Source organism: Microcaecilia unicolor, unplaced genomic scaffold (assembly GCF_901765095.1).
Source record: "Microcaecilia unicolor unplaced genomic scaffold, aMicUni1.1, whole genome shotgun sequence".
Classification (NCBI taxonomy): Eukaryota; Metazoa; Chordata; class Amphibia; order Gymnophiona; family Siphonopidae; genus Microcaecilia; species Microcaecilia unicolor.
Window position 1 is genome coordinate 1040456 of NW_021963604.1, and position 14029 is coordinate 1054484.

Consider the following 14029-nt stretch of genomic DNA (forward strand, 5'->3'; position numbering starts at 1 on the left):
CTCAGTTCCCCAGGACCAAAGTCCACCACCCTAACCACTAGGCCACTCCTCCACTGCCTTGTAGCGCTATAGGAATGATTAGTAGTAGTAGTAATAGTATTTTCCCCGAGTGCCACAGTTTGCAGGCTCTCTTTCTACTGCATGCACTTTCCTCAAATTTTCAAAGAGAAATAACCTGCATCGATTTCTTGGGAATTTTGCAACATCAGTGGACATGCATTAAGAATTCATGTACTTTACACTTCACCTGCATGGTTTTTCTCTCCCTGCCCAACCTAAATGCTTCCAGGAGCACCGCATTTTTTAATGCAGCTAAAAGTGCACATGTATAGCCAAATTGGTGGGGAGGTTTGGTTATTTTTGCCAGTTCAGTACCTTTTTAAAATGGTCCTCTAAAATATTACTCAAGGATTTTGCACAGAGGGACACTGAAAGGCTAAAGAGGTTAGGGCTGTTCAGCTTGGAAAAGAGACGGATGAGGGGAGATATGACCGAGGTCTCCAAAATCCTGAGTGATGTAGAACGGAATCGATTTTTTTTTTTTTTTAAACTCTCGAGGAAGTTACCGGAAATACTTTTAAAAGAAATAGGAAAATATTTTTCACTCAATGAATAGTAAAACTCTGAAACTCTTTGCCAGAGGATGTGGTGACTGCAGTTAGTGTATGTGGGTTTAAAAAAGGTCTGGACAAATTCCTGGAGGAAAAGTCCATAGTCTGCTATTGAGACAGACATGGGAAGCAACTGCTTGCCCTGGGATTTGTAGTATGGAGTGTTGCCATGATTTGGGTTTCTGCCAGGTACTTGTGACCTTGCTTGGCCACTATTTGGAAAACAGGATACGGATACTGGGCTAGATGGACCATTGGTCTGACCCAGTATGGCTACTCTTATGTTCTTATGAGAGCCATTGTACAAACTGATGACTGATGGAGGTGTCTTTTCTTTTTAGCTGAAATGCAGCAACTGTGCTGAGGTGTCTGAAAAATGGCAGTACATCACATTAATGGTAAGTTAAAAAAAAATTTAAAACACAAGAATTAAACCCCACTTTATTCATGTTCAAAATTTAGGCTTATCGCAGAAATAGATCTGTATCAGGAAGGAAAACGCTTTAGATATGTCACAGGTTCTCCATGTTATCGGCTCAAAAATCCTCCTCCTGTTATATCGAAACAATATTAAGTGTCGAAAAACTATCATGACATCTTCAGGCCCCCTGCAACCAGTCACAGAATCTAAAATAAGGCAGAATTTGTGTGTAGAGCCTGAGTTCTTTCATTGAAACTTGGGGTCCATGGGTCAATTTTAGCAGACAGTGGAAAAGGTGCAGCTACTCAGTACCCCCTCAAAAAAAGCCCTGCTCTTTTCTAACATAAGAATACAATGGCCAAACCCGTTTCCTAATGGCGTTAATTCAGAGTGTAATGTGTTGGGTAAACGCGGGTGGGGGTTATTGTATAGTTGTGAAATAGACTTGGTTTTGCAGTTGTCACAAAGGTTTGACATGATCGTAGTAACATCAGGGCTGGCTGAACCTATGGAGCCAGGTGAAGCACTGGCCCAGGGCACCAAAATCCCAGTCTGGGGTACCTTCAAACTCCTAAAGGGATAGATGCTGGACTGGGATTTTGATGCCCTTTATCACTAGTACCCTGAGCCACTGCCTCAACTGGACCAGCAGGAGGGGGGAAGGGGGACTGACCAGATCACAGGCGGGTGGGGTGGGGGGTGGGAGATCAGATTGCCAGGGGTGCCAATGCAAAGTCGACTCAATGTGGCACAGTTTCTTGAGCCGGCCTTGAGTAATGTATTTTTTTTCTGTGTTGTACATTTACATATGATGCTGAGTCTCTGTATCATTTCTAGGACAGTGTGCCATTAAAGGGAAGCCGAGGAAGTGCCAGCATGGTACAGAAGTGCAAACTGTGTGCCAGGGAGAACTCCATAGGTGGGTCATTATTACACATATACTGTAGTAGATAAGTTTGCAGTTCCTCACTTCAGAAGGTATGTCTGGGTAGCACACAGTCTCCACGTCCTCATGGACAATTCATCAGTTATCAGAGGCAAACAGTACTCCTCCCTTCTCCTCTGCTGCCCTGGGATTGAGCCCACGAGGGGCTGTGGGCTTTCATCTGATGTATGCCGCTTTTTTTTTTTATTTTTGTTACATTTGTACCCCGCACTTTCCCACTCATGGCAGGCTCAATGTGCTGTGTAAAGGGAAAGGCGGTATAGCAAGTGCGATAAAATAAACCATTTCTATGTTGTCCCAGCTGTTCCTAACCGACAGCAAACCTCTCGTATCATCCAGTGACTCGAGTCCTGAGACCGGTCCAGTCAGGTTTGTTTGTTTGTTTGTTTTTTTGGTACATATTTTAGTAGAATGGTGAGTTTGATCCACACGTGTTTTGCTTCATGCTGTTTATACATTTGCAGAGAAACACACGGACTGACACTTGTTCATTCTGTTTTTCTTGTAGACATTTTAAGACATACTTTGAAGCCTTACAATGTAAGTTACTGCAGTTTTGTTTTAGAGTGGAACATTTATATACTCTTTCATAGTGGGGGATGGGGTTTTATGTTATGAACTATTGAGGTGGCTAGTGGGGTTAAACACAAAGGAGTGGAGGAGTGGGCTTTGATCTTGGCGACCTGGCTTTGATTCCCACTTCAGCTCCTTGTGATCTTGAGCAAGTCACTTAACCCTCCATTGACCCAGGTACAAAAGTTAGATTGTGAGCCCTATAGGGACAAAAAGTATCTGTGTATACCGTATTTTTCGGACTATAAGACGCACCTAGGTTTTAGAGGAGGGAAATAGGAAAAATTTTTTTTTCCTTTTTCCCTCCTCTAAAACCTAGGTGCTCCGGTGCGTCTTGTCCGAGTTCGGGATTGCCCTCCCCTACTCACGTCACGCGATGTTCTCTGGTGGTCTAGTGACGTCGGGGCAGGAAAGAGCCCCCTCTTTCCTGCCCAGCGCGCTGCTCTCCGTCCTCCTGTATGCTGCCTGACGGTCTCGGCGAGATTCAAAATGGCCGCCGAGACTTCAATTCTAGGCGGCCATTTTGAATCTCGCAGAGACCGTCAGGCAGCATACAGGAGGACGGAGAGCAGCGCGCTGGGCAGGAAAGAGGGGGCTCTTTCCTGCCCCGACGTCACTAGACCACCAGGGAACATCGCGTGACGTGAGTAGGGGAGGGCGATCCTGAACTCGGGGGGAGGGTGATCCCGAAATCGGACCTCGTTACCTTCGGACTATAAGACGCACCCCCCATTTTCCTCCCAAATTTGGGGGGAAAAAAAGTGCGTCTTCTAGTCCGCAAAATACGGTAATTTCTACAGCACTGCGTAGTCTAGTAGCGCTATAGAAATGATTCGTAGTAGTAGTATCCTTTGCATTCTAGGTTTACATTTAAAATTACAGAATTCTAGCACTTGGTGTGAATGTAACACACTCACATATGTGTGGGCGGGGCATGGGTGGGTCCTACATTCTCATACTGTGGGGTCGATATTCAACACAATTTAACTGGACAGAAGTAGCTCTGGGCCAGTTAAATCACCTGTTCAGGGCTAACTGGTCATTTTCAACCAGTTAGTACCGCTGAAAATAACCAGTTAGTGCCGAACTCAAAACCGGCTATTTGGGAGCGAAGGGGGGAATTCCAGGGGTGGAGTCGGCACTTGACTGGTTAAGTGCTGACATTCAGAATTTAACTGGTCAGGTTAACCGCATAAATAGGACCACATAAGAGTAAGCATGAGCTAAGCAATAGTCTACAAATTGCACATGTAATGTGCATAAGTATTGCCACACTGGGACTGACCAAAGGTCCATCAAACCCAGCATCCTGTTTCCAACAGTGGTCAATCTAGGTCACAAATACCTGGCAGGATCCCAGAAAAGTTCAATACATTTTATGCTGCTTATCCCAGAAATAAGCAGTGGATATTCCCCAAGTCATTTTAATAATGGTCTATGGACTTTTCCTTTAGGAAGCCGTCCAAACCTTTTTTTAAAAACCTGAATATAATTGGGTCTACCACCTCCGTTTGGGCAGCGGAAGCCATGGGCTTTCTACTATCCTGAAAAGGATTGCAAGTTCCCTCTGAATATTTAATTACCCCAACCTTGCATCTGCTCATGATGGTTTTGCACAGTCAAAGCAGCAGCAGGCACCCCAATTTGAAAGAAACCCAGTATTCAGTAGATATAATATAGTTTATTAGCAAAATATGCTTAATTTGTGTTCCCCACCAATTACTTAGACCTCATATCCCCCCCCCCCCCCCCCAGTCTGTCTATGCAGACTGGGCACTGACAAGCTCCATAATCAGGACTCACTGAGATATAAGAAGATAGTTTATAGCAGTACAGGCAAATCAGGCAGTCACATGGTGGAACAGCATTACATGACACATCAGCCCTCTGGAGTCTTCTATGGTCTTCTGTCTACAGCCTTCTCTGATCTACTACCCTTCTGACTCCCCTTTTTATACCATTTTGACCCCATTCATTCCAATGGACCCTAGCTTTCTCACCAGAACTCTTGGCCCTTATCAGTTGATCAGAATTACTATGTATGTTCCCAAACTCCTAAGTATAAACAAAATATGTTTAGGACAACATCTGTGAAGAAATGACTTCACCGGTCATTTTGCCCTCTACTTGCACTTGACCCACAACTATATTACATTTAGCCAAAACATCTTAGCTCATGACTTCTTGCAGGTGCCACTTCCAGGATTGTTGGCAAGAGCAAAGTCCCCCTCCCTTGCCAGCTCTCTGGGAACTCATTTCAGCTTTTGCTGCAGTAAAATGTATTTTGTGTCAGAGATGATTTTTGTTTTTTAAGAGGCCTAGCTCTTAGCCTGAGCCATTGGCCTGTATTTCAGAGAGCAAGGGCTACAAACCCCGCTAAGCTAACTGCCTTTACCACATTCTCTGGTAATGAATTCGAATTTAATTACATGTTGAGTGAAGAAATATTTTCTGTGGTTCGTTTTAAATTTTCTACTTTGTAGCTTCATCGCATGTCTCCTAGTCCTAGTATTTTTGGAAAAAGTAAACAAGTGATTCAAGTATACCTGTTGCACTCCACGCATTATTTTATAGACCTCTATCATATCTCCACTCAGCCGTCTTTTCTCCAAGCTGAAGAGCCCTAACCACAGCCTTTCATCATATGGAAGTCATCCCACCCCCTTTATCATTTTTGTCACTTTTTCTCTGTACCTTTTCTAATTCCACTATATCCTTTTTGCAAGGGGGCATGCATATAGGCGGGTCCCATATGTACGCGCCTTCTGCCAGATTCTATATATATCGAGCCTAGCATTCTGCGCTGAAATCTAAGTGTATTCCATAACAACGCTCGTAACTTCATTGGCTTAACAAGCCAGTGTTAACAGTACTTAACAAGCAGTACATAAGTAATGAGCACTAATTGGCAATAATTAGAATTTAAACACATAACTCGCTAAGCGTGTTCTGTAACGAACTGCGCCTAAATTCTTAAGTGCGCAGTTCAAAAGGGCACGGGCAGGGAAATTAATGTTTTGTTGGTGTTCCCAAATTTACGCCCTTTACAGAATATGGCTGAGTCTGCACAGAGATTTATGCCACGTTTTCGATGGTGTAAATAAAGACGTGTAGTGTTAAGCGCTGGGATATCAGCTAAGCGAATTCTATATACCGTGCCTAAATCTTGTAGAATATGCCTAGGAGGAAATGTTTTCCGCGTTGATTTTTTTTTTTTTTAAGCGCCATATATAGAACCTGGCACATAACTTATAGAATAGTGTGAATTACCTACTAAAAAATAACACTTGTGTGTGCATTTACACCTGCCATAGACCAGGCCTAAATGTTGGCACGTGAACGTTGACATAAGCGTTGGATAACGACATATAGGCGTAATTGCTAGCATTAAAAATATATATATATTTTCATACTTTAAAACAGCCAAGTCAATACAGAAGCCATGGAGAAACGTAAAAAGTAGCACTTCAAAAAAAAAAATCAAACATCAGAATATAACTAAACTTCCCATTCCCCCTCCTCTTCCCAAGCAGGGGTAGAGGCCAAAAATAGACAACGACATAACAGCTGCGTGATAAGGAATCAACAGATACCATGCTCCTCACTTCCAATCGCTGACTTTGCACTTGCCGTGGTAAGTTTCCATGCACTATAAACATCCCAGTAGTCTGTATAGCAGTCAGCTTAGTTATCTGATAGATATAATCCAGTTTACGAAACACTGTAGTCGAGGGTATCTTGGGTTGTTTTCACGCTGCTAGCCATGAAAACACTAATCATTAGCTTGTCAGACTTTTTTTTTTACTCCCCAAGGCTTGAAGTGTTGTGCTTTGAGTGGGTAAGACACATTTCCATCAACGCTGGCCTGAGCCATGTCCAAACAATCAAGCAAGCCGTTGGGGGTGTGTGGTACCAGCGGTATAGTATTTTGTATCTATTTTCTAGGAGATTGGCGACTGTATAAGCTCCGCTCCCATTGTGTATATTCATATGTAGTCCCCAGAACTCTCTCCCATTTACCAATCTAATACAATACAGGCATATCAAAAGATAGCAAAGCAAGATATAGACGGGAGATACAACCTTGGCCGCTGCCCCCACACAACACTCACTCTAGAAGGGTTTCTGTTAGACGTAATTCGTCCTGAGCTTTTGTACTAACCTACAAATGCACTCGATCTGCAGCCCCTCCTTACCTCTCAACCCTCATCTCCCCTTACGTTCCTACCCGTAACCTCCGCTCTCAGGACAAATCCCTCCTTTCAGTACCCTTCTCCACCACCGCCAACTCCAGGCTCCGCCCTTTCTGCCTCGCCTCACCCCATGCGTGGAACAAACTCCCTGAGCCCATAAGCCAGGCCCCCTCCCTGCCCATCTTCAAATCATTGCTCAAAGCCCACCTCTTCAATGTTGCCTTCGGCACCTAACCACCACACCTCTACTCAAGAAATCTAGACTGCAACAACTTGACATTTCGTCCTTTAGATTGTAAGCTCCTTTGAGTAGGGACCGTCCTTCTTTGTTGATTTGTACAGTGCTGCGTAACCCTAGTAGCGCTCTAGAAATGTTTAGTAGTAGTAGTAGTTTTACGGTACAGATAATCTCTGAGTTGACTATATTGAAATTCATATGGGGGGGGGGAATCCAATATTCCTCCTGGAGATCAGAAAAAGACGTGGAGGGGCATAATCAAACGGGGATGCCCATCTCTAAGGACATCCCGGCGAAGGGGCGGGGAAACCCGTATTATCGAAACAAGATGGGCGTCCATCTTTCATTTCGATAATATGGTCAGGGATGCCCAAATTCCAACATTTAGGTCGACCTTAGAGATGGTCGTCCCCAGTTTTCGGCGATAATGGAAACAGAGGACGCCCATCTCAGAAATGACCAAATCCAAGCCATTTGGTCGTGGGAGGAGCCAGCATTTGTAGTGTGCTGGTCCCCCCTCGCATGCCAGGACACCAACCGGGCACCCTAGGGGACACTGCAGTGGACTTAACAAATTGCTCCAAGGTGCATAGCTAGCTCCCTTACCTTGGGTGCTGAGCCCCCCAACCCCCCCCCCCCCCTCAAAACCCACTCCCACAACTGTACAACACTACCATAGCCCTAAGGGGTGAAGGGGCGGCACCTACATGTGGGTACAGTGGATTGCGGGTGGGTTTTGAAGGGCTCACATTTACCACCACAAGTGTAACAGCTGGGGGGGGGGGGGGGCCTGGGTCCGCCTGCCTGTAAGTGCACTGCACCCACTAAAACTGCTCCAAGGGAGCTGGGTATGACATTTCAGGCTGGCAAAAAAAAAAAAAAAAAAATTTAATTTTTTTTTTTTTTAAGGGTGGGAGGGGGTTGGTGACCACTGGGGGGAGTAAGGGGAGGTCATCTCCGATTCCCTCCGGTGGTCATCTGGTCAGTTCGGGTACCTTTTGAGGCTTGGTTGTGAAAAAAAATGGGCCAAGTAAAGTCGCCCAAGTGTTCGTTAGGGATGCCCTTCTTTTTTCCATTATTGTCCGAGGACGCCCATCTCTTAAGCACGCCCCAGTCCCGCCTTCACTAAGCCTCCCACATGCCCCCGGGAACTTTGATCGTCCCTGTGACGGAAAGCAGTTGAGGGTGCCCAAAATCGGCTTTCGATTATGCCGATTTGGACGATCCTGAGAGGACACCCATCTCCTGATTTGTGTCAGAAGATGGGCGCCCTTCTCTTTCAGAAATGCCCCTGATAACCTCCCCCCTTCATAACTGCCAGCATTTGTGTGCATTTTGGTGCCTGTCTTTAGGTGCGCTATGCTGAACTGCCTCTTTGCTGCATGTAGACTTGTGTTTAAAGGGAAGGAGAAGGCCTCAGATATATGCACTCTGGTTATCAGCTGACACCAGCTTTTGCTTATATGAAAGAACTGCAGTTATGATGAGCAGTCGCTGAGTTCTTGATGCAGCTGAATGAAACGCTGCCCACTATTGGACCAAGACTAGTATAAGGGTCAGTTACATTATTTTTAATCTTTTCAAGTGGAATAAAGTTTCATTGCCAGATATTCACTTGGAATTTGGAGTCTTTAAATAGGAGGTAGTGTCCTATTTGGATTAAAAACTGGTTAAAGGATAGAAAACAGAGTAAGGCTAAATGATCAGTATTCTCAATAGAGAAGAGTAGATAGTGGGGGTCTGTGCTGGGACCACTGCTTTTTAACATATTTAGAAATAATTTAGAGATGGGAGTAACTAGTGAGGTAATTAAATTTGCTGATGACACAAAGTTATTCAAAGTCGTTAAATCGCGGGAGGACTGTGAAAAATTACAAGAGGACCTTGGGAGACTGGGCGTCTAAATGGCAGATGACGTTTAATGTGAGCAAGTGCAAAGTGATGCATGTGGGAAAGAGGAACCCGAATTATAGCTACGTCATGCAAGGTTCCACGTTAGGAGTCACAGACCAAGAAAGGGATCTAGGTGTCGTCGTTGATGATACACTGAAACCTTCTGCTCAGTGTGCTGCTCCGACTAAGAAAGCAAATAGAATGTTAGGTATTATTAAAAACAAAAATGATGTTATAATGCCTTTGTATCGCTCCATGGTGCAACTGCACCTCGAATATTGTGTTCAATTCTGGTCACCGCATCTCAAAAAAGATGTAGATGAAGATAAGCAACATAAAATGTTTTGTACTTTTTTGGAATCTTGCCAAGTATTTGTGACCTGGATTGGCCACTGTTGGAAAAAGGATGCTGGGCTCGATGGACCTTTGATTGTCCCAGTGTGGCAATACTTATGTACTTAACTATTATGGGACTAGACAATATTGGGAAGGTTTTTAGCCTGTGATTATATCAGATCAAGCATGTGATAACCAGAGTGTAGATTTCTGAGGTGGTTCCTGCTCTTTATACACAAGTTTGTGTGCAGTGAGTGGCGTGGGGATTATCTGTATTGTGTTTTTAACTTATGTTGTGTTCTATTTTACTTCTTTAAAAACTTTGCTTTACGCTTAATTGGGTTTAATCCTGTACATTTTTTTAAAATCCTAGGCTGAAGATAGTGAGCAGTTTAAGACAGTCGTGGAGTTTGAGTGTCGAGGTCTGGAGCCAGTTGACTTTCAGCCACAGGTAGGATCTTCACACCAAGTTTTGAATCTGAAAGTGTAACTGAGTGATGCACGATTCCCTCTTGCTCTCACTTTGTGATGTCAGGAGTGGAGGAAGTCCTGCCAGAAGATGCTGGTGGTTGCATTTCCTTTCCCTCCTCCAGGTTTGTCCTTCCAAGCCTGCCTCTCCCATTTCATGTCATCATTTGTTTGTACTGGACTGATCAGGGTGAACAGTCATTCTACATTTATAAGTATTACTGATTTTAATAAAAAGACTTCGCTGCAGTGGTGAAAATAAACTTCAGCAATTTGGTCCTCTGAATGGCCCCTTGTCCCTTTTTGTCTTAAATAGTAGCAGCCATGGATAATGCACTTGCAGGAGGGGTAGGGGCTAAGTGAAGTGATGATGGGCCCATCTTTCCATCTGTTTAAGAATTTTAATCTTTCCTGTGGACAAAACCCGCTTCAGTAACAGATGGTATTTATTTTCATTTTTTGTAGGAATTCTTTACTACTACTATAAATCATTTCTATAGCGCTACTAGTCGTACGCAGCGCTTTACAATTGAACATGAAGAAAAGACGGTCCCTGCTCAAAAGAGCTTACAATCTAAATCAGGACAGACAGGACCAATAAGGGTAAGACAGAAGGACACATAGGGAAAGGGACTATTGAAGAGAGGAAGACAAGCTAAAGGTTATGAGCAATTGGCAAGTTAGGAGTCAAAAGCAGCATCAAACAGGTAGGCCTTTAGCCCGGATTTGAAGGCAGCCAGGGATGGAGCTAGTCATAACGGCTCAGGAAGCCCATTCCAGGCATAAGGTGCGGCGAGACAAAAGGAACGGAGTTTGGAGTTAGCGATGGAGGAGAAGGGTGCAATTAGGAGAGATTTGCCTAGTGAACGGAGTTCCTGGGAGGGAGTGTAGGGAGAGATGAGGGTGGAGAGGTAGTGAGGGGCTGCAGAGTGAATGCACTTATAAATCAGTAAGATCCTCAGCAGCTTAGCCGAAATTGGGTGGTGGAGCAGCAGGTGGGGGAAGAGGGGTTGGTGGTTGGGAGGTGAGGATAGTGGAGGGCAGACTTATACGGTCTGTGCCAGAGCCGGTGATGGGAGGCGGGACTGGTGGTTGGGAGGCGGGAAATACTGCTGGGCAGACTTGTACGGTCTGTGCCCTGAAAAAGGCAGGTACAAATCAAGGTAAGGTATACACATATGAGTTTATCTTGTTGGGCAGACTGGATGGACTGTGCAGGTCTTTTTTTTTGCCGTCATCTACTATGTTACTATGTTATGTAAGAGGAGCTTGAATTTTATACGGAAACAGGTAGGGAGCCAGTGAAGTGACTTCAGGAGAGGGCTGATATGGGCATAACGACTTTGGCGAAATATTAGTCGTTCAGCAGAATTTTGAACAGATTGGAGAGGAGAGATGTGGCTGAGCGGAAGACCTGTGAGAAGCAAGTTGCAGTAATCTAAACGAGAGGTGATGAGAGTGTGGATGAGGGTTCTGATAGCGTGTTCAGAAAGGGCAAATTTTGGCAAGATTATAAAGGAAGAAACCGGTTTTAGCAATCTGTTGAATATGTGCAGAGAAGGAGAGGGGAGGAGTCAAAGATGACCCGAAGGTTACGAGTAGATGACAGGAAGAATGAGCGTGTTGTCAACAGAAATAGAGAATGGAGGAAGGGGAGAGGTTGGTTTAGATCAGAAGTTCAGTTTTGGACATATTGAGTTTCAGGTGGCGGTGAAACATCCAGGTAGCAATGTCAGAGAGGCAGGCAGATACCTTGGACTGGATTTCTGCCGAGATTACTGGTGTGGAGAGGTAGATCTGGGAGTCATCAGCGTAAAGGTGATACTGAAAGCCGTATGATGAGATCAAAGCACCAAGGGAGGAAGTATAGATGGAGAAAAGGAGAGGTCCTAGAACAGATCCTTGAGGTATACCCACTGACAGTGGGATAGAGGAAGAGGATCCACCAGAGTATACACTAAAAGAACGCTGTGAGAGATAGGAAGAAAACCATGAGAGAGCAGAATTCTGAAATCCAAGTGAGGACAGCGTGTCAAGGAAGTAGGCTGTGATCCTACCCAGAAAGACCCAGTTTCATGGTTGTTTGACAGCTGTTTCCACTTCCTTAGTACAGTTTTTATCTTAAGGTTAAGATTTGATTTGATTTGCTTACTTTATTTTTTGTCTATTAGACTTTAAGCTCTTTGAGCAGGGACTGTCTTTCTTTGTTTGTGCAGCGCTGCGTACGCCTTGTAGCGCTATAGAAATGCTAAATAGTAGTAGTAGTACCACCACTATAAAAGGAAAAAGATTGTGGCAGGGAATATAGGGCCCCTTTTACCAAACTGCAGCAAAAGGGGGCCGGCGCTGGGTTTTCCTCTCAGGCACGCACGCTCGGTTTTGAAACCGAGCGTACCCTGACAAAAGCATCCGCAGGCAATCGTCAGAGTGAAGAGAAGCGCTGGAAGAAGACCTCTTATGCTGGCAGGGCCTCGATATCCCCGCCAGCCAAGGTATTTCAATTGCAGTTGCAGCAGCGATCCGAGGGGGGTGGGAGCGGCGACGATCATGGTTTGGGGGGGGGGGGGGGGGCTGCAGCAGCGGCCCTGTCCTGGTTCAGTCTGTTGGTGACCCTGAGTTCATATGTGCTCTGTTGTGCATCACCCTGGAATTGTTTGTCTGCATTTCTTTGCTCCCTTTCTATGTCCAGAAACCATCCAATGTATTTTTTCTTACAGGCTGGTTTTGCCGCTCGAGGGGCCGAGTCTGGCACTCCTTTCACAGAGATCAATTTACAGGAAAAGGTATGAGGCTCAAATTAGAGGAAAGTGTTAGGCGTTTTACAAAAGGAGAGTGAATAAAGTGAAATTCGTACTGGTTTGATGCTGTACGTCACCTCATTTATTGACTTCCCTGCGCAATTCATTTGAAGCACTTGCTGAGAATTTTGAAAGTGAATATTGGATAAAGTAGTATGGTTGCCATGTTAGTCCACTTTAAAAGTAATACGTCATTAAATACCAAACACAGGAAACAGGCACAAATCAAGAAATGTATCCAGCGTCAGGCTAGAAATAAATGAGGAGAAAAAGTGAATACAAGTATTGCTAAAGGGAAGCTAATGCTACCATTCACTTTCATTCAAAAACATGAATTAAGCTAGTCCACTAAACAGTTCTCTTCTTGGGGGTTTTTTGGATACATTTCTTAATTTTTGTGCCTGTTTCCTGTGTTTGGTATTTAATGACGTGAGCCGCTCAAATTCTCTTGTCCCAGGTAGCATTGGCAGGAAGGGAGCAGGTTAACCTCGCCTTCCCACAGATGCCCTACTACTGGCTGAGGGTTGGAAGGAAAGCCACCTTCAAGATTTGAAGTGGGGTTCATCCCTCCCTCCCTCCCTCCCTCCCTCATCTCTGCAACGTGCTTACCCCTTGCCCATCAGCTGCCCCATATTCCTGTTTCTTATGCCACATCACCATAATTGAGACATTCCTTTTTTATTGCAAGCTGTGTTTTCATGATATGTGTACGGTACTGAAAAGCTTTAACTTTACAGGACTGGACTGACTATGATGAAAAAATACAGGAGTCTGTTGGCATCTATGAAGTGACCCACAGGTTTGTGAAATGCTGAACTCACTCTGCAGCGGGAACCTGCGATTCTGCTAAAATTGCCAGTGCTGTCACCCAAGTATGGCTATATTACAGCTGAAAACAGGAATTATAATCTGCACTGTAAATGAAGGCCTCTATGAAATCTTTTTTTTTTTTTTTTTTTCTTTTCTTTGTGCAACGATGCTTTATAAAGTGGTGGTTTTGAAACAGTGTTTGTCTTTTTATGGTGGTTGGAAGTGCTGCACTCTGAGGGTGAGACCTTTGATTTTTGTAACATGCACACAACCAGGGATCAGTGCCTGGTAAGTGCTTAAGTTTGTGGTACCTCATGAAAGCTGCTGTCAGTGGTTCCCAAACCTGGTCCTGGAGGCACCCCACCTGGTCCTGAAGCATTCCCACCGCATTCATGGTCCCATGTGATGGAAGTTTGTTTTACAACGGTCTTTTTCAAGACCTATTTTATGTTTTTGACGCAAGATTTTGATTTGTTATTTGAAACTTGAGGTTCGCTTTTGCTGTATTTTTTTATTATTTCTTAGATTGTGCATATCATCAATTCATGTTTTTTGACTACGGTCATAAGACTCCTGATGTAGGCCACTAGGCCAAAACACAACGTTGTGTCGAGTCGTTCTGTTTTAAAGGAAATTAATAAATATATTGTTTGATTTTAATATTTGGTTTGGTTCCAGTTCTTTGGATAAGCCTGGTTTTTATTACCACTTGTATTCTCATTATCTAGCCTGTGGGATCTAC

The 14029-nt window shown here is 44.3% G+C and overlaps 1 protein-coding gene across 1 annotated transcript in view; it reads left to right on the plus strand.

The window, feature by feature from the left end:
- LOC115459499 (CXXC motif containing zinc binding protein-like) overlaps positions 1-13480 on the plus strand; it is a 138187-nt gene extending 124707 nt beyond the window's left edge. Inside the window, exons 3-8 of the mRNA XM_030189304.1 lie at positions 953-1009; positions 1870-1951; positions 2487-2518; positions 9585-9662; positions 12397-12462; positions 13215-13480. Of these exons, the coding sequence (XP_030045164.1) occupies positions 953-1009; positions 1870-1951; positions 2487-2518; positions 9585-9662; positions 12397-12462; positions 13215-13292 (393 nt within the window). The 3' untranslated portion in view covers positions 13293-13480. The remainder of the gene's footprint in view (positions 1-952; positions 1010-1869; positions 1952-2486; positions 2519-9584; positions 9663-12396; positions 12463-13214) is intronic.
- The last annotated feature ends 549 nt before the right edge of the window (positions 13481-14029 follow it).